Consider the following 20,400-nt stretch of genomic DNA (forward strand, 5'->3'; position numbering starts at 1 on the left):
TGAGTTGATATGGGCAAATCGAATGGTTTTCCCAGATGGACCGAATAGGCGCGTAGCTTGCTGCAGGAGCCACTCTTTGAGTTCGCGCTCACATTGGGTGCGTTCAGCAGGACGCAACGTTTTGAAATGTTCAGATAGGAATAAACTGTAGAACAAACATGTCACAATAAAATGTCGAATAGGCTAACAAGGCACAGACCATATTACAGGTTCTATATCTATTAAGGAATAAAGTTGGCTCTATTCTTCATTTCATGGCATTTCTATCTGCAACATTTGACAATGTATGCTAACTGCCTACTAAGAGTAGCCCTGGATGTCAGGGCCCTAGTTGAGATAGCCTTCAGTTTGTATTCATTTTAAGACGGTAGGCCTAGTCCTAATTATTGCACACACAACACTCACCAAGCCTAAGCACTCTCCTCTTTTTAGAAAGTGTTTGAAATAGTCTGTCTGGCTTTCACTGTCGACAGCCCATTCGTCTTTCCCTGCAGGTTTTAATTTTTTAGGGACATTTGAATAGACAGTGAGACAGAAAAACAACAAATAAAACATTTTAAGGAATCCTTTAATCAGATTTGCAAGCAAGGCAGTTATTGAGAATGATAAGAGCACATAATTGTGAGCTGGAATTCATTCAAACACTGTAGTTTATGTGACTAAATAATACACTGTTTTAGCCTACATTCATTGGATTGTATCCACAGGATCAGACAGTATTGGGCTCAAAAGCAGCCGGCCTTATTTTCATGACTACAGACTTGAGGGAGTACCACCAGCCATGCCAGGTGTACCAGACTACTCCATTGTCTGTCACAGCACTGTAGGCACCGTGGTAGTAGTAGCCATTCAGGTTGGCAGAGTGACATCTAGTGGAAATGAAACAGAACAGCAAGAATTAGGATAAATAAAGAATCATGAAGTGTATTGTATAGATGAGTTATTCTTTGAATGACTAGATTAGAGAGAGAGAACTTGTCCAAAGAGAGAACTTGTCCAAAGAGAGATAACTTGTGACATCTCCCAAAGTAGCCCTTTTAGTTGCCTAGACCATTGACAGAGAGAATGAGGATGAAGAACCTGTTGAACCACCAGCCTCCCTTGTCCTCCTGGGCACAGTTGCGTTCGTAGCGGTCGTTGTCTTTGTCGTAGGTGCTGAACTTCATTCCCTGGTGACTGGCCCACCACTGGACCTCTGGGTGGTAACTGCCTGATAGAGAGTCACCAGAGTCACCAGAGAACTCACCAAACTGCAGCTGGTAAAACTCCTGGGGATAAACATGATGGTTTATCAATGCAAACCCCCCAAAAACAAACTCCTCAACTGTAATATGTGTATGGAAAGCAAAACTCTGAGAGAGGAATGAGTTGCATCATAGAATTTTGGGTTTTTCATACAATTGACATATTGGTAGAATGTCTTCCTCCTGGTTTGTTTAACCTTTGATCTGTTATTTCCTTTCCCTTTTTCCTAAAGGAAACAACTGATGAGTTGCCCCTCAAACTATACTCTGTATCTGGTTGAGATCCTTTGATTTTCCGACACCGTTTACTGGGGAATCCCTGATTAGTATGTCATAATCCTTCTATTAATTGGTCTAGTAATTCTATCCGCACATCCTGGTTCCTTTCTTGTCACCATGAAGCCAGTTCCATTGCATTGTTTCATTGTTCCTGGGTGTGTGCAATGAATTATCAGGTAGAACAGAAAAGCTGCAGGCACTGGACCTCTTAAGGCAAGAGTTTAATACCCCTGATCTTGACCATGGGAAGATCTCAATTGCATCCTCCTCACGTCCCCTCTCTCCTCATCTCCTCAAAACCCATTGGAGGAGAAGGTCAGAGGGGCAGGACCTCTGGCTTTCTCATCCAATAGGTTTTGAGAAAGAGACAAGAGAGAGGAGAAAGGACACAAGGAGTGTGCAGTTGAGATCTTCCCCATGATCCACTGACACAGATAGATAGAAGCATCACCCGAAGACAACGTCGTCATCATTCCAAATGGACACTTGTTGAGCAGAGGAGTAAAAATGAAACCAGAGAATACAACACCTTCTCATCTGCAACTTTGAAGTTTTTGTACACTGCATAGCGTTGTACTCCCTCAAAGTCAGCCAAGTTGATCCTCAGGTTGTAGTCACCTAAAGCCAAGCAGTAATGGTAGCCTTTAGTCAAAACTCTAATTTCTCATCTCTCTGTCACTCTCTCACTGTTTGTCTTGACTTTGCAGACATTGTAAAATATCACATTTACCTTGTGATGTTAGGTAATATAAGTTGTCATTCCCCAACCAGAACTCCCCACTGGCTGACTGCAGGTCACCAAACCCCCGCTGATAATCACTCCAGGGCCTGCATACAGATTAGATATGAAGACAACACATTACTCATTCACATACAGAAGAATGTTACTGTAATCTTATTATTAGATAACATCTGAGTCGTATTTGTGTTTTACCTATTGAAAGACTGGCTGCCATCTGAGCGTCTCTGGATGACTGTCCATCCGCCCCCCTCAGTCATGTCACAGTAGACCCTGACCAGGCTCGGGCTCGTCATGGGTCTGATCGTGTAGAACCCACTGCCTTTGTTCCCAGCGTTGAAAATCTGGGCACAGTCTGAATACAGATTACTGATGAGATTATGGATGTTTACTTCACAAATGTTATGGTTTTAAACTATGAATTCTGCAATCATACTAGAAATAAAATCATTTTAAAAACGATTATTGACCTCTATACTGATGATCTCCCAGGTCATGGAAGGTGTCCTGGTACAAAGCCAGCTGCTCAGTCCTCTGGCTGCTGAGAGTCTGGATGAGCTGTTGCTGCTGCTTCATCACCTGCACCTCCAGAGTCTTCAGCTGGGCCCGCAGCCGCACTGTCTCCTGCTGGCATTCATCTGAAGACTACACACACACATATACACTGAGTGGACAAAACATTAGGAACACCTGCTCTTTCCATGTCATAGACTGATCAGGTAAATCCAGGTGAAAGCTATCATCCCTTATTGTTGTCACTTGTTAAATCCACTTCAATAAGTGTAGCTGAAGGGGAGGAGGCAGGTTAAAGAAGGATTTTTAAGCCTTGACAGAAGTGAGACATGGATTGTGTATGTGTGCCATTCAAAGGGTGAATGGGCAAGACAAAATATTTAAGTGCCTTTGAACAGGGTATGGTAGTAGGTGCCAGGTGCACAGGTTTGAGTCAAATACACAGTTTCCCATGTGTATCAAGAATGGTCCACCACCCAAAAGACATCTAGCCAACTTTACACATCTGTGGGAAGCATTGAAGTCAACATGTGCCAGCATCCCTGTGGAACACTTTCGACACCTTGTAGAGTCCATGACAAATTGAGACTGTTCTGAGGGCAAAAGGGGGTGCAATTCAGTATTAGGATGGTGTTCCTAATGTTTTGTACACTCAGTGTATGTACGTGTGGTATGTATGTACACATGCACACAGACATGTTTATACACACACACACACACACACACGCAGTAAGTAGTATAAGTAGCATAAATAACTTGGTTCCCTGGCAGTAGGCTACAGTTGGCCAATATCAAAATCAACCAAACATGAGAAAGAGTAGTCCATAGACATAGTTCCTTCTAATGAGTACTTACCGAAAGGGACATGTCCATGATGAAGATGAGCCCGATGAAAAACATCCTGAAGGTTCTCATTTTACCTGCAGAGATGCTGAAATAATCACAGTTGAAACGGAGATATTTAGGTCCAGTTGCTTTGTCTTTTAGTGGAAAAGGACTTCAACAGACTTTCCACAGCTGTCTCTTCATAGCCGCCTCACAAGAATGTGAGGATTCTCAGTAGCAGTTGAGCTTGTCCTCTTAAATCTTCTGTCTAGCATCACAATACACAGGGGTGAGTCAGAGTGAAGAACTAACATTATGAGAACCAGATAACCCCCTTTGGCACATTGTTTATTTTCTTTTACAAACAAACAGGCACAGTGTGTACTGATAATCAATTTCACTCTTTGTTTATATCTTTTGATAATAATATTAATAAAGTAACCTACTGCCTTTTGTGTTTAGGGGGGTGGCTTTGAAGGGAATACCTGATTTGCTACAGACATTACAGAATAATGGAAGAAATATGTGTGAAGCAAGTTAGAAATGTGGACTGACATTCAGGTCAGCTTGTACTAAATGGGGAAAGATCAGAATATTATGACATTGTGAAAATATTTTAAACATTCTAAACTGGCTCTGTATCTATAATAATGGTTTCAACTTCCTCAATGTATGTGATAGTTGGTAATGTTATTAGCTAGCTTTGTTAGTTAGCTTTAACAAAAAGGTAATGGATCACAAATCAAGGTGTTCTACTCAGAAAGATGTTTCTGAGAAAGAGCGATTAAGATACAGTATGTGCCTTTCTGAAGTCTACATTTTGCTGGATCCAAACAGTTTCAAACTGAAGGTAAATGAATGTCTGTGTTGCAGTGCCAGGGAGAAGTTATTGGAAGAGAGGCTGTGGCAGCAGAAGAGAGAGTTGAAGAGGTTAAATGATGAGCAACAGCACCTGATCGACTTAAATGCCAAGCTAGAAGAGCTTGAGGCGTGTGTGTGCGTGCGTGCGCATGTGTGAGAGAGCGAGATAGAGGGAGCATCCCATCCCTCGTGAATTCCGGGTGGCATTACTTTTCCAGGTATCTGTGTCCAGTGTAGAGTTACCAGGAAGTCACAGATTTCCCTGCAGCCCATTCGACCTGCGCAGCCCTTACAGCCTTTAGTTCCAGTGAAGCCATGATGAACCACACGGAGCACGCTGCTTCAGCCAGTTCACTCAAGACAAAGGTACAGCACAGTACACACACAGTGCATCCAAAAATGTAAGAGCTAATACCAAACAGATCTGATCCCTGTTTATTTTCAGCTGTGGACTAACTGTGAGGTGCAGCAACAACAGATCCTGGGAGGGAAGCTGAGCCAGAAGAGGACAGGGCCTGAATCTTTAATGGCAGAGTGTCAGGGGTGACAACGATTGAATGACTCCTACAAAAGGCACTGGATGGAGGAGCAGCTTTCAGAGCACCAGTGGATGGATGACAGGTTAGACCCAGGGGATAACTGAGCCTGCATTATTATTTGGGGGACCATTATCTTTTAGGAATGATATTATTTGAGCTAATGTCTTGCCGTTGTGTGGAAACCAGTTTTTCTCCGTTGTGTGTCCAGCAGCATGTCGTCGTTTGACTGCTGCTCTGATGATGAAGCGTGTCTCCGCAGGGCAGGTGTGATACCTGGATGATGATCTGTTGTCTGTGTGCATGCCTCTGTGTTTGCTTGTTACTCCTTCTCCTGTAAGTAGTCCATAGATGATTCCATTACCCTTTGTGCCTGTGCTGGCTGTTTTTGTGCGTTCATTTTATTTTTTATTTTACTATGCAAGTCAGTTAAGAACAAATTCTTATTTTCAATGACGGCCTAGGAACAGTGGGCATACTTCCAAAATACTTATTTTCCACCATAATTTGCAAATTAATTAATTAAAAATCCTACAATGTGATTTTCTGGATTTTTTTTTCCTCATTCTGTCTGTCATAGTTGAAGTGAACCTATGATGAAAATTACAGGCCTCTCTCATCTTTTTAAGTGGGAGAACTTGCACAATTGGTGGCTGACTAAATACTTTGTTGCCCCACTGTATGTCCTATGTGTTCCAGTCTGTACTCTACCTGAGCCCTTATGGCATCAGCCCTGGACACACACAGGTCTACCTTATTATCAACCAACTCAACCACTGCTGCACCCTGCTGGCCAGACAACAGAACAACATCCAAAGGTGGGATACAGTAAAGCCTTGACCATAAACAGCGATGACATTACTGTATTGTGACCAAATGCAAGGGCTTGTTCACTGCTCAGTGGTGTAAATGCATGCCTGTCCACTTCAAGAAAACATGATTTCATTTGACAGAATGAGGCAGCTTTTGAATGATCTCCTACACAAACAACAGTCTCAACCTCCCTTGCCTCCCGCCATAAATACCTTGAACATGAGTGACATCAGCACCTTCTCATATCCTCCTTCAGGCAAGGTCTATATTTGACTCTACAGGTTTCAATGCAAGCTGGGGATTTTGTATCACTTAACAAGAACAAAGTGTTGCAAAGTATAAATAGTTCATTATAAGACATCATCGATCAGTAACTGTTTGTATCTTTTCGGGATTTTACCCATGTCCTGCACCTCACCCATCTGTGGGGGAATTACCGGTTCCCCAGTCCAGCACCAGATGGCAGCAGTGGGCTGAGCCGAAGTCCCCTGTGCTGGCAACTCATGATACAGTCTTTCCACAGCCACATGATAGCCACTCTATGAATGGGCCAGAACAATGGCAAACCTACTGCAATCACAGTTTTTGGAGCTGGCTCCTCCTCTGTTTGTTTCATGGTAAATTACATAACGATTTGTTATTGAAAAGCATACTCAATTTGAGGAAGTGGAAGCCTGTGCCTGTTCAGTTGGGAGAATGTTTTCTGATTGGATTGGCACACTAAATACATGTTGTGAATGGAGACAATGTTCCAGATTTAGAACCATTTTGATTCTCAACACTAGGGTTCCTGAGAATGAGGAGAAGGAGGACAGAAGCACACTGCCAAGCGCCATCAGCTTGGCTGATGTCCATGTTGGAAGTCCAGACATGCTAGGTGGTAAAGCAAAGAGCCAGAAAACCTCCAGGTTATTTCCTCTCCATAGAAATAGCAGGAGCAGTCGGTTTGGAGAGAAATCTTCTGGAATTGTCACCAGCAGTCTATCCAACCCCGCGGACACCACCGCCAGCCCAATGACAACCCTCAAATCCAGCAAGGCCACCACCCCCGTCAGCTTCATGTTTAAACACAGCCTGTCCTCATCTAAAAACAAGAGGAGCAGAGTAGAGGACACTGCAGAAACACTGGTCAGTGAAAGGGATTATAGAGCAATGAATCTGGTACATAGGGAATAGGGTGCCATTTGGGATACAGGCATTGACCTAAAGGAATGTGTGTTGGTTTGTGTGTTCACGGGTGGTTCATTGTTTGAGCTGTTGCGTGAGGCCATCTACTCTGAGATGGCTAATGTGATATCTCAGAATGAGACTAGGCCCAGCTGCAGCTGCTCAACACAGACTACCTACGGCAGAGAGCACTATTCGCCCTGAAGGTACTGGAACAATTTAATTGTGCCATTTACCATCTACAGGTGTTATACAATCGGCTATTGTCAGTACGTGAATACAAGATCCATATGTGGTTGTTTTTTAAAATCTTAATCAAGACAATGTTTTATTACTTGCAGGACAGTGGCTCGGACTCCTTCCAAAAGAGATGTGACTGAAGACCAGCCTGTGCCTGCCAGCCCTGTTCTCCAGGCTTCCCCCACCACAGAACTGACATCCAGAGAGACCATGTTCTTAAGACATCATTTCTGTATGTATGCGTTTCTCTGACCTGCAATCACCTGACTAATGTAACACATTACATCCTTTGTTAGTTTTATGAACAGACTAAAATGACCATAACAAGAATAATATTCATGTCACTGTTTATTTGATTTGTAAGAGGATTATTCAGGACTGAGACAGGAAATAAATGTTTCAGAAGGAGGTGAATGCATCCTGTCTATCGCCTCCCACCTTAAGCCATTTGCCAATGAGGATCTGGTAAAAGCCGTTCATGGATTTGAACACTGCTGTCTCCTTAATTAATAGTCTTTGCTATATGTCTAAGTGTCTGTTTAACGTTGATCTGTTGCTATGATTGACTGGACACCCTGCTGTTTTTTAGGTGCCTGTGATGGTACTAACTCTTCCTTAAATGAAATCCAGTGTACCAACACTCAACAACTTGACAGGCAGATAAATGCTACCATGGCTGAGATCCTTCCCATTTTGAAGGTTAAACACAATGCTTGGTGTAGGATATTTGGGATTTCAAAGCCCTGAATGTGTATACTTATTGGATTTGGTAGAGCAAAGCCCTGAATGTGAATGTATGCACACATGACTGTAAGTCGCTTTGGATAAAAGCGTCTGCTAAATGGCATATATTATTGCATTTTATGCCATTTCTTAGCTGAAAAAGATTTCTTTAGAACTGAAATGAAGAACTTGTTAATTTCTCACTGTGTGTTGTGTTGTCAGGAGCGTGTGGAGGAGGAGTTATCTTCTTATCTCCTGGCGTCCATCAGACACAAGGTTCTGGCTCTGACAGCAGAGAATTCATCCACTTCTTCCACAAACAGCTCAGTGATGATCTGCAGGTGAGAAAACATCACATCCTGCCTGCGTCCCAAATCGCACCCTATTCTCTATAAAGTGCACTACTTTTGACTCATACTGTAGGACTCTGGTCAAAAGTAGTGCACTGTCAAATTGTATTTGTCACATGCGCCGGATACAACAGGTGTAGACCTTACAGTGAAATGCTTACTTACAATGCAGTTTTAAGAAAAATAAGAGTTAAGGAAAATATTTACTAAATAAACTAAAGTAAAAAAATAAAAGAGCAACAATAAAATATCAATAGCAAGGCTACATACAGGGGGTACCAGTACTGAGTCAATTTTTTATATATTTTTTTATTTGGATCTCATTTGGACTCCTCTTCCAAGAGTCCTTAAACATTAAAATACTATTTATAATATGAACACATTTTCACATATAAACGCACTGTTACAAACAGACATAATGCACTAACATATTGACCCGATAAATAACAGTCAAAAAATATATTGATTCTTCATCTACTATAGTCCAACACAACATTTCTATGTGTTATATTTAAATGCTTTTAAAATATTGATTCAATTTATATATTGAGAGATTTCTGGTTTGCTCAGTTAAATTATTCAATTTCTTTATGGCTCTAAATCGAAATGTTCTTTTGCCTATTTCTCTTTTCTGTCTGGATAACACAATCTATTTCTAGTATTTACTGAATGTCTGTCTCGTACCAACTGAATGCTGTTGTGGTTGTGACTAGAGTTTGGCCGTTTAAAATGGTGTATATTATTAAATTAAATAAGCATGTTTTTTTCAATTATCTTGTTTATTGATGACCAACAAAGCGCATTGCGCATGACTACAACTGAAGAACCATATCTCCACCTTAAAACAATCCTTGTTGCTTTGTTCTGTGCAATCTGCATCCCCCTAATTTCACTTGCTAATGCATGTCCCCAGACCACAGAACAAGTCCATGGAGAACAAGAGCACCTCCTCCCAGATGCCCACTGCACTGAGGCTAGGGAACACGGTCACCGCCGACAAATCCATGATTATCGAAAACTTCAACAAGCATTTCTCAACGGCTGGCCATGCCTTCCGCCTGGCTACTCCTACCTCGGCCAACAGCTCCGGCCCCCCCGCAGCTCCTCGCCCAAGCCTCTCCAGGTTCTCCTTTACCCAAATCTAGATAGCAGATGTTCTGAGCTGCAAAACCTGGACCCGTATAAATCAGCTGGGCTTGACAATCTGGACCCTCTATTTCTGAAACTATCCGCCGCCATTGTCGCAACCCCTATTACCAGCCTGTTCAACCTCTCTTTCATATCGTCTGAGATCCCCAAGGACTGGAAAGCTGCCGCAGTCATCCCCCTCTTCAAAGGGGGAGACACCCTGGACCCAAACTGTTACAGACCTATATCCATCCTGCCCCGCCTATCTAAGGTCTTCGAAAGCCAAGTCAACAAACAGGTCACTGACCATCTCGAATCCCACCGTACCTTCTCCGCTATGCAATCTGGTTTCCGAGCCGGTCACGGGTGCACCTCAGCCACACTCAAGGTACTAAACGACATCATAACCGCCATCGATAAAAGACAGTACTGTGCAGCCGTCTTCATCGACCTTGCCAAGGCTTTCGACTCTGTCAATCACCATATTCTTATCGGCAGACTCAGTAGCCTCGGTTTTTCGGATGACTGCCTTGCCTGGTTCACCAATTACTTTGCAGACAGAGTTCAGTGTGTCAAATCGGAGGGCATGTTGTCCGGTCCTCTGGCAGTCTCTATGGGGGTGCCACAGGGTTCAATTCTCAGGCCGACTCTTTCCTCTGTATATATCAATGATGTTGCTCTTGCAGCGGGCAATTCCCTGATCCACCTCTACGCAGACGACACCATTGTATACACTTTCGGCCCGTCATTGGACACTGTGCTATCTAACCTCCAATCGAGCTTCAATGCCATACAACACTCCTTCCGTGGCCTCCAACTGCTCTTAAACGCTAGTCAAACCAAATGCATGCTTTTCAACCGATCGCTGCCTGCACCCGCATGCCCGACTAGCATCACCACACTGGATGGTTCCGACCTTGAATATGTGGACACCTATAAGTACCTAGGTGTCTGGCTAGACTGCAAACTCTCCTTCCAGACCCATATCAAACATCTCCAATCGAAAATCAAATCAAGAATCAGCTTTCTATTCCGCAACAAAGCCTCCTTCACTCACGCTGCCAAGCTTACCCTAGTAAAACTGACTATCCTACCGATCCTCGACTTCGGCGACGTCATCTACAAAATTGCTTCCAACACTCTACTCAGCAAACTGGATGCAGTTTATCACAGTGCCATTCGTTTTGTCACTAAAGCACCTTATACTACCCACCACTGCGACTTGTATGCTCTAGTCGGCTGGCCCTTGCTACATATTCGTCGCCAGACCCACTGGCTTCAGGTCATCTACAAGGCCATGCTAGGCAAAGCTCCGCCTTATCTCAGCTCACTGGTCACGATGGCAACACCCATCCGTAGCACGCGCCCCAGCAGGTGTATCTCATTGATCATCCCTAAAGCCAACACCTCATTCGGCCGCCTTTCGTTCCAGTACTCTGCTGCCTGTGACTGGAACGAATTGCAAAAATCGCTGAAGTTGGAGACTTTTATCTCCCTCACCAACTTCAAACATCAGCTAGCTGAGCAGCTAACCGACCGCTGCAGCTGTACATAATCTATTGGTAAATAGCACACCCATTTTCACCTACCTCATCCCCACAGTTTTTATTTATTTACTTTCTGCTCTTTTGCACACCAATATCTCTACCTGTACATGATCATCTGATCATTTATCACTCCAGTGTTAATCTGCAATATTGTAATTATTCGCCTACCTCCTCATGCCTTTTGCACACATTGTATATAGACTCCCCTTTTTTCTCTGTGTTATTGACTTGTTAATTGTTTACTCCATGTGTAACTCTGTGTTGTCTGTTCACACTGCTATGCTTTATCTTGGCCAGGTCGCAGTTGCAAATGAGAACCTGTTCTCAACTAGCCTACCTGGTTAAATAAAGGTGAAATAAAAATAAATAATAAATAAAAACAGTAGTTCACCTGATTCTCAATTAATGATTGTGTTATTTGCTTAAGAATCTTTCCTGGTAAATATTTAGATATCCTTCTGATCATGCATGCAGTTTTAATATTTGTTTTACATAGATTAGTTATTTAAGATGACCATGATAAGCAGTTGTCTAGCTGCACTCCTAGTAGTTTGGTTTCTGCCACTTCCCGAATTTGCACTCCTCCCATACTTAATTGTATTCCATGCTATGTTGGCCTTTTCCTAGTGGAACATACCAACATAACTTTGGTTTTCTTGGTGTTTAAAACAAGTTTGTTCTGGCAAACCCACTCCCTGATATTCTCCAAAAATCCTTGTAAAGCTTGATGTACCTGTTGAACCGATTGTCTTGCTGTATAAATTGTAGTATCATCTGCACATATAGTAGCTTGAGTTACAGATAAGGCATAAGGAAGGTCGTTGGTATATATTAAATAAAGAAGTGGCCCAAGGAAACTGCCCTGCGGTATTCCACAGTTTAAAGCATAAGGGGAAGAAAATGAACCATTGATATACAGTGGGGAGAACAAGTATTTGATACACTGCCGATTTTGCAGGTTTTCCTACTTACAAACCATTTAGAGGTCTGTAATTTTTATCATAGGTACACTTCAACTGTTAGAGACGAAATCTAAAAATAAAATCCAGAAAATCACATTGTATTATTTTTAAGTAATTAATTTGCATTTTATTGCATGACATAAGTATTTGATACATCAGAAAAGCAGAACTTAATATTTGGTACAAAAACCTTTGTTTGCAATTACAGAGGTCATACGCTTCCTGTAGTTCTTGACCAGGTTTGCACACACTGCAGATTTTGGCCCACTCCTCCATACAGACCTTCTCCAGATCCTTCAGGTTTCGGGGCTGTCGCTGGGCAATACGGATTTTCAGCTCCCTCCAAAGATTTTCTATTGAGTTCAGGTCTGGAAACTGGCTAGGCCACTCCAGGACCTTGAGATGCTTCTTACGGAGCCACTCCTTAGTTGCCCTGGCTGTGTGTTTCAGGTTGTTATCATGTTGGAAGACCCAGCCACGACCCATCTTCAATGCTCTTACTGAGGGAAGGAGGTTGTTGGCCAAGATCTCGCGATACATGGCCCCATCCATCCTCCCCTCAATAGGGTGCAGTCGTCCTGTCCCCTTTGCAGAAAAGCATCCCCAAAGAATTATGTTTTCACCTCCATGCTTCACGGTTGGGATGGTGTTCTTGGGGTTGTACTCATCCTTCTTCTTCCTCCAAACACGGCGAGTGGAGTTTAGACCAAAAAGCTCTATTTTGTCTCATCAGACCACATGACCTTCTCACATTCATCCTCTGGATCATCCAGATGGTCATTGGCAAACTTCAGACAGGCCTGGACATGTGCTGGCTTGAGCAGGGGAACCTTGCGTGCGCTGCAGGATTTTAATCCATGACGGCGTAGTGTGTTACTAATGGTTTTCTTTGAGACTGTGGTCCCAGCTCTCTTCAGGTCATTGACCACGAGATCTTGCATGGAGCCCCAGACCGAGGGTGATTGACTGTCATCTTTAACTTCTTCCATTTTCTAATAATTGCACCAACAGTTGTTGCCTTCTCACCAAGCTGCTTGCCTATTGTCCTGTAGCCCATTCCAGCCTTGTGCAGGTCTACCATTTTATCCCTGATGTCCTTACACAGCTCTCTGGTCTTGGCCATTGTGGAGCAGTTGGAGTCTGTTTGATTGAGTGGGTGGACAGGTGTCTTTTATACAGGTAACGAGTTCAAACAGGTGCAGTTAATACAGGTAATGAGTGGAGAACAGGAGGGCTTCTTAAAGAAAAACTAACAGGTCTGTGAGAGCCTGAATTCTTACTGGTTGGTAGATGATCAAATACTTATGTCATGCAATAATATGCAAATTAATTACTTAAAAATCATACAATGTGATTTTCTGGATTTTTGTTTTTGATTCCGTCTCTCACAGTTGAAGTGTACCTATGATAACAAATGACAGACCTCTACATGCTTTGTAAGTAGGAAAACCTGCAAAATTGTCAATGTGTCAAATACTTGTTCTCCCCACTGTAGGTGGAGTGTTTCCTGTCCATTATATATGACTGTACCTGTCACGGGCGTCTGAAGAAGAGGACCAAGGTGCAGCGTGGTGACGGTACATTTATTTTTATTTAGGATAAATGTTGCCAAGAAAACGACTGTGAAGCTCAACTGGGCTAAGTGCCACAAACAAAGTTAACTTCCCACCCTGAAAGGAGGGAAAAGGACTACATAAGTATGGTTCCCAATCAGAGACAACGATAGACAGCTGTCCCTGATTGAGAACCATACCCGGCTAAAACATACAGTGCCTTGCGAAAGTATTCGGCCCCCTTGAACTTTGCGACCTTTTGCCACATTTCAGGCTTCAAACATAAAGATATAAAACTGTATTTTATGTGAAGAATCAACAACAAGTGGGACACAATCATGAAGTGGAACGACATTTATTGGATATTTCAAACTTTTTTAACAAAACAAAAACTGAAAAATTGGGCGTGCAAAATTATTCAGCCCCTTTACTTTCAGTGCAGCAAACTCTCTCCAGAAGTTCAGTGAGGATCTCTGAATGATCCAATGTTGACCTAAATGACTAATGATGATAAATACAATGTTGACCTGGTTAAAGGTCTTACTCACATTGGCTGTGGCGAGCGTGATCATACAGTCGTCCAGAACAGCTGGTGCTCTCATACATGCTTCCATGTTGCTTGCCTCGAAGCGTGCATAGAAGTCATTTAGCTCATCTGGTAGTCTTGTGCCACTGGGCAGTTCACGGCTGGGCTTCCCTTTGTATTCTATGTAGGGAATTTGGTGCCATTTGGAACATAACTGATCCTATTGTTAATTTGACATTAACTTTTATCTGTCTGGGTTTAAAAAAATCTTTCTCTCTATTTCACCTTTGTCAGAGTTCCATGGCCCGTTATGTAGGGAGGCTGTTGAGAGGCAGTGGTGGTGATCTACTGGTGGACCTCTCTGAGGCCATCTTCCATGAGCTGGCCTTCTTCCACCTGATACAGGACATGAACAGGTTGGCAGTCAAGCAGAATGTTCAATGCACCAGCCCTATCACAGCCCCTGCAGTGAAATGGACCTGCTACACTGAGGTTGGTATTAGTGTTTGACAATGTGTTTATTTTATTTACCATCATATAGGAGTTTGACAAATGCAGCCAAATTGTTATTTCATTTATTCATTGTTTTCCAGGAGACAGAATCATTGGCGGAACAACAGCCATACCCGACAGCGCTGGAAGATGAAGATAAAGTATGTTTACTATTTTCATCCTGTCTTTTTCCCTTTTCATTTGCATAGACTATATGAACAAAAGTATGTGACCACCCCTTCAAATTAGTGGATTCAGCTATTTCAGCCACACCCGTTGCTGACAGGTGTATAAAATCGAGCACACAGCCATGCAATCTCCAAAGACAAACATTGGCAGTAGAATGGCCTTACTGAAGAGCTCAATGGCTTTTAACGTGGCACGGTCATAGGATGCTGTTATGCAGGTGAGTGAGGACCCAAAAGCGACTTAACAGAAACAGAGTTTATTCAAGTCCAAACAGAAAATAACAAATCCTGAATCCTTAACAGGAACTGTCCAAACGGGGAATAACCGAAATCCTCTAGTCTGTAGAGGGGAATACAGGATAAGCGGCCACAGATTGCAGGTCGCTTCGAGTAGGCGCAGGTCGTAGCTGACAGAGACACCTGCTCACACGCAGCATCTGATGAAGGCAAAAACACGACAGGACGGAACAAGTACACAGCGAACAGCAAACATCAAACAAGGATCCGACAAGGACAGAAGCAGAAACAGAGAGAGAAATAGGGACTTAATCAGAGGGCAAAATAGGGGACAGGTGTGAAAGAGTAAACGAGGTAGTTAGGAGAATGAGGAACAGCTGGGAGCAGGAACGAAACGATAGAGAGAGAGAGGGATAGAGAGAGAGGGATAGAGAGAGAGGGAAAGAAACCTAATAAGACCAGCAGGGGGAAACGAATAGAAGAGAAAGCACAGGGACAAGACATGACAATATATGACAAAACATGACAGGATGCCACCTTTCCAACAAGTCCATTTGTCAAATTTCTGCCCTGCTAGAGCTGCCCCAGTCAACTGTAAGTGCTGTTATGGTAGGGGTGTGGAAACATTTAGGAGCAACAACAGCTCAGCCGCGAAATGGTAGGCCACACAAGCTGACAGAATGGGACACCGAGTGCTGAAGTGTGTAGCGCATAAATATTGTCTGTCCTCGTTTGCAACACTCAAGACCAAGTTCCAAACTGCCTCTGGAAGCAATGTCAGCACAATAACTGTTCTTTGAGAGCTGAAATTGGTTTCCAAGGCCGAGCAGCCGCACACAAGCCTAAGATCACCATGTGCAATGCCAAGTGTCGGCTGGAGTGGTGTAAAGCTCACCGCCACTGGACTCTGGAGCAGTGGAAACATGTTCTCTGGAGTAATGAATCACGCTTGACCATCTGGTATTCCGACAGACGAATCTTTGGTAGTGCCAACTGTAACGTTTGTATACAAAGCCCTCCCTCGCCCTGCCTTCGGCAAATCTGACCATGACTCCATTTTGTTGCTCCCAGCCTATAGACAGAAACTAAAACAGGAAACGCCCATGCTCAGGTCTGTCCAACGCTGGTCTGAGCAATCAGATTCCACGCTTCAGGATTGCCTCGGACGTATGTGGCAGGGTCTACAGTCAATCACGGATTACAAAAAGAAAACCAGACCTGTCGCGGACATCGACATCTTACTCACAGACAAATTAAACAACTTCTTTGATCACTTTGAGGACAATACAGTGCCACTGACACGGCCCGCTACCAAAGCCTGTGGGCTCTTCTCCGTGGCCAACGTGAGTAATACATTTCAATGCGTTAACTCTCGCAAGGCTGCTGGCTCAGACGGCATCCCTAGCCACTTCCTCAGAGCATGCGCAGACCAGCTGGCTGGTGTGTTTACGGACCTATTCAATCAATACCAATCCCAGTCTGTTGTCCCCACATGCTTCAAGATGGCCACCGTTGTTCCTGTTTCCAAGAAAGCTAAGGTAACTGAGCAAAATGACTATCGCCCCGTTGCACTCACTTCTGTCATCACGAAGTGCTTTGAGAGACTAATCAAGGAGCATATCACCTCCACCCCACCTCATACCCTAGACACACTCCAATTTGCTTACCGCCCCAATTGGTTCACTGATGCAATCGCCATCACACTGATGCAATCGCCATCACACTGCACACTGCCCTATTCCATGTGGACAAGAGGAATACCTATGTAAGAATGCTGTTCATTGACTATAGCTCAGCATTTAATATATATACCATAGTACCCTCAAAACTCAGCATAAAACTCGAGACCCTGGGTCCTAGACTTTCTTACGTGCCGCCCCCAGGTGGTGAAGGTAGAAAACGCCCCGCTGATCCTCAACACTGGGGCCCCACAAGGGTGCGTTCTCAGCTCTCTCCTGTACACCCTGTTCACCTATGACTGCATGGCCATGCACACCTCCAACTCAATCATCAAGTTTGCAGACGACACTACAGTGGTAGGCTTGATTACCAACAATGACACGGCCTACAGGGAGGAGGTGAGGGCCCTTGGAGTGTGGTGTCAGGAAAATGATCTCTCACTCAAAGTCAACAAAACAAAGGAGATGATCGTGGTCTTCGGGAAAGTTTTAAGTTCCTCGAGTACACATCACGGACAAACTGAAATGGTCCACCCACACAGACCGCGTGGTAAAGAAGGCGCAACAACGCCACTTCGACCTCAGGAAGCTGAAGAAGTTTGGCTTGTCACCTAAAACAAACTTTTACAGATGCACAATCGAGAATAGCCTGTCGGGCTGTATCACTGCCTGGTACGGCAACTGCACCGCCCTCAAACGCAAGGCTCTCCAGAGGCTAGTGAGGTCTGCACAACGCATCACCGGGGGCAAACTTTTTGCCTTCCAGGAAACCTACAGCACCCGATGTCAAGGCCAAAAAGATCATCAAGGACAACAACCACCCGAGCCACTGTCCGTTCACCCATCTATCATCCAGAAGGTGAGGTCAGTACAGGTGCATCAAAACTGGGACCGAGAAACAGCTTCTATCTCTAGGCCATCAGACTGTTAAACAGCCATCACTAACATAGTCTGCTGTCAACATACAGACTCAAATCTCTGCCACTTTAATAAATAGACTTAATAAAGTTATCACTAGTCCCCTTAAATAACACCACTTTAATAATGTTTACATATCCTACATTACTCATCTCATATGTACAGTTGAACTTGGAAGTTTACATACACTTAGTTTGGAGTCATTGAAACTCGTTTTTCAACCACTCCACACATTTCTTGTTAACAAACCATAGTTTTTGCAAGTTGGTTAGGACATCTACTTTGTGCATGACACAAGTAATTTTTCCAACAATTGTTTACAGACAGATTATTTCACTTATAATTCACTGTATCACAATTCCAGCGGGACAGAAGTTTACATACACTAAGTTGACTGTCCCTTTAAACAGCTTGGAAAATTCCAGAAAATGATGTCATGGCTTTAGAAGCTTCTGATAGGCTAATTGACATCATATGAGTCAATTGGAAGTATACCTGTAGATGTATTTCAAGGCCTACCTTCAAACTCAGTGCCTTTTTGAAAATAAAAATAAATCAGCCAAGACCTCGGAAGAAAATGGTAGACCTCCACAAGTCTGGTTGATCCTTGGGAGCAATTTCCAAATTCCTGAAGGTACCAAGTTCATCTGTACAAACAATAGTACTGTGCTGCCATCCTGTTAGAAGATAACAGATTATTTTATTACAATGGTTAAATTGGATTTTCATTGTGTTCAATGGTGTTATTTGCCCCCTAGTGGCGCTTTCTGGTACTTAGAAGGTCAACGCAAACGGGAAGTTCAGAATTTGTTTTGCACGCAAAGAAGCAGCTACAAACAACGCTACGGTGCAGGTATTTCAATGTAGTTATTTCTTGTCACGCTTCAGCCTTGGAAAAATATTTGTTTGTAAGTTCGATTCAAGCATTTAGCTAATGATGATAATCTTGTTATTGATAGAGTTTCCTCCATATCAATGTTGGTTGCATTTACTCACAAATTGCAATGCCTTTTGTGTATGTCGTTAGCTGTATTACTTTGCTCATGCGTCATGCGAACGAATTGTAAAATATACAATACTGTAGTTTTGTTACTGTTTCTAGTGTAATATGCTTTGTTATTCTACATAGATGGTTATACATTATTAGAGTAATGAAAGGAGCAATTACCATATGGTTAACAATTAGCTATATGGTTTGGCATCATGCCAGATGCATGGTACCTTAGCGCATGCTTTGTATTTATGCATCTTCAAATGTTTAATGTACAGCTACAGTATGTCGGTGTGAATTGAACACTAAAGTATATTCTTTTCTGTATTTTGCAGTTTCACAACATAAACGTTTTCAATATATTAATTCAAGAAAAGTCACGCCTTGGGAGTTTTATTGAAGACTTAGTTGTTAGCTATCTGTCTAGTTTTGCATGGGAACGCAACTCAAGGGCAGAATAAGTACGCAAGTATAAACACCATGGTACCACGCAGCCATCATACCGCTCAGGAAGGAGATTAACGTACTTTGGTGCGAAAAGTGGAAATCAATCCCAGAACAACAGCAAAGGACCTTGTGAAGATGCTGAAGGAAACAGGTACAAAAGTGTCTATATCCACGGCCTCCCAGGTGGTGCAGTGGTCTAGGGCACTGCAGCGCAGCGCTAGATGTGCCACCAGAGACTCTGAGTAGGGCGACGCACAATTGGCCTAGCGTCGTCCGGGTTAGGGAGGGTTTGGCCGGTAGGGATATCCTTGTCTCATTGCGCACCAGTGACTCCTGTGGCGGGCCGGGCGCAGTGCACGCTGACCAAGGTCGCCAGGTGCACAGTGTTTCCTCCGACACATTGGTGCGGCTGGCTTCCGGGTTGGATGCGCGCTGTGTTAAGAAGGTTGGGTTGTGTTTTGGAGGACTTTCAACCTTCGTCTCTCCCGAGCCCGTACGGGAGTTGTAGCGTTGAGACAAGATAGTAACTACTAATAATTGGTTACTACGAAATATGGGAGAAAAAGGGGGTAAAATTACAAATCATTTTTTTAAATGATAGTTGTTAACGGTATTTTTATCAATAATGACTAATTATGTATACATTTCAATCAGGACTGACTAATCAGAATACTATTATGTTACTGTATATGTACTAATCAGAATACTATTATGTTACTGTATATGTATGAATTTTCTTTTTAATCTTAGTACTGAATATAATGTGTGTAAATATAATCAAGAATTAGACCAATGACTGTCTGTTCCTTGGTAGAAATTAATGAACTATATCGGCAGACTGGCTAGAATGCTTATCTACACTGGCTGACCTTGGCTCTAGGCGAGGTGGGAAGGCTTGAGAACTATAGAGCCTTTCTACCAGTGTCAAGAAGAGACGGAACATTTAGAAAACTCTGACGTCATTTTCAGTTTATAACCTGTGGTAAAATGTGTAAGGAGCAGTACTCTCGTGAATAAAGGCTGCTGTTTGACTTTAAGACTGGGCTCTGTCCATTTTTATACTAATAAGGGTCATACATATCCTTATGAATTGACAGTGTTTGATTTTAATTGAGTATTAAGACAGAGGAATTGAATTTCTGTAACAATAGTATCTATATCCACAGTAAAATGAGTCCTATATTGACATAACCTGAAAGGCTGCTCAGCAGAGAAGAAGCCACTGCTCCAAAACCGCCATAGAAATGCCAGACTACGGTTTTCAACTGCATATGGGGACAAAGATCATGGTTTTTGGAGAAATGTCCTCTAGTTTGATGAAACAAAAATAGAACTGTTTGCCCATAATGACCATCGTTATGTTTGGAGGGAAAAGGGGGATGCTTGCAAGCAGAAGAACACCATCTCAACCGTGAAACACAAGGGTGGCAGAATCATGTTGT

At 43.0% G+C, this 20,400-nt stretch overlaps 1 protein-coding gene and 1 long non-coding RNA gene across 2 annotated transcripts; one reads left to right on the plus strand and one right to left on the minus strand.

Moving 5' to 3' along the window:
* Positions 1-549: 549 nt before the first annotated feature.
* On the minus strand, positions 550-3,867 carry fgl1 (fibrinogen-like 1). The gene is made up of 7 exons (XM_046324855.1): positions 3,631-3,867; positions 2,733-2,907; positions 2,458-2,617; positions 2,254-2,351; positions 2,053-2,141; positions 1,081-1,268; positions 550-869 (listed from the first exon to the last, which is right to left on the minus strand). Exons 1-7 carry the CDS (start codon positions 3,688-3,690, stop codon positions 710-712), a joined length of 930 nt encoding a protein of 309 aa, XP_046180811.1. The 5' UTR covers positions 3,691-3,867; the 3' UTR covers positions 550-709.
* A 4,278-nt stretch (positions 3,868-8,145) lies between these two features.
* Positions 8,146-14,483, plus strand: LOC124011457. The gene is made up of 3 exons (XR_006834582.1): positions 8,146-8,281; positions 13,423-13,504; positions 14,301-14,483. It is a non-coding gene; the product is annotated as an uncharacterized LOC124011457 (long non-coding RNA).
* The last annotated feature ends 5,917 nt before the right edge of the window (positions 14,484-20,400 follow it).

The sequence above is a fragment of the Oncorhynchus gorbuscha genome, linkage group LG23 (genome assembly GCF_021184085.1).
Source record: "Oncorhynchus gorbuscha isolate QuinsamMale2020 ecotype Even-year linkage group LG23, OgorEven_v1.0, whole genome shotgun sequence".
Taxonomy (NCBI): Eukaryota; Metazoa; Chordata; class Actinopteri; order Salmoniformes; family Salmonidae; genus Oncorhynchus; species Oncorhynchus gorbuscha.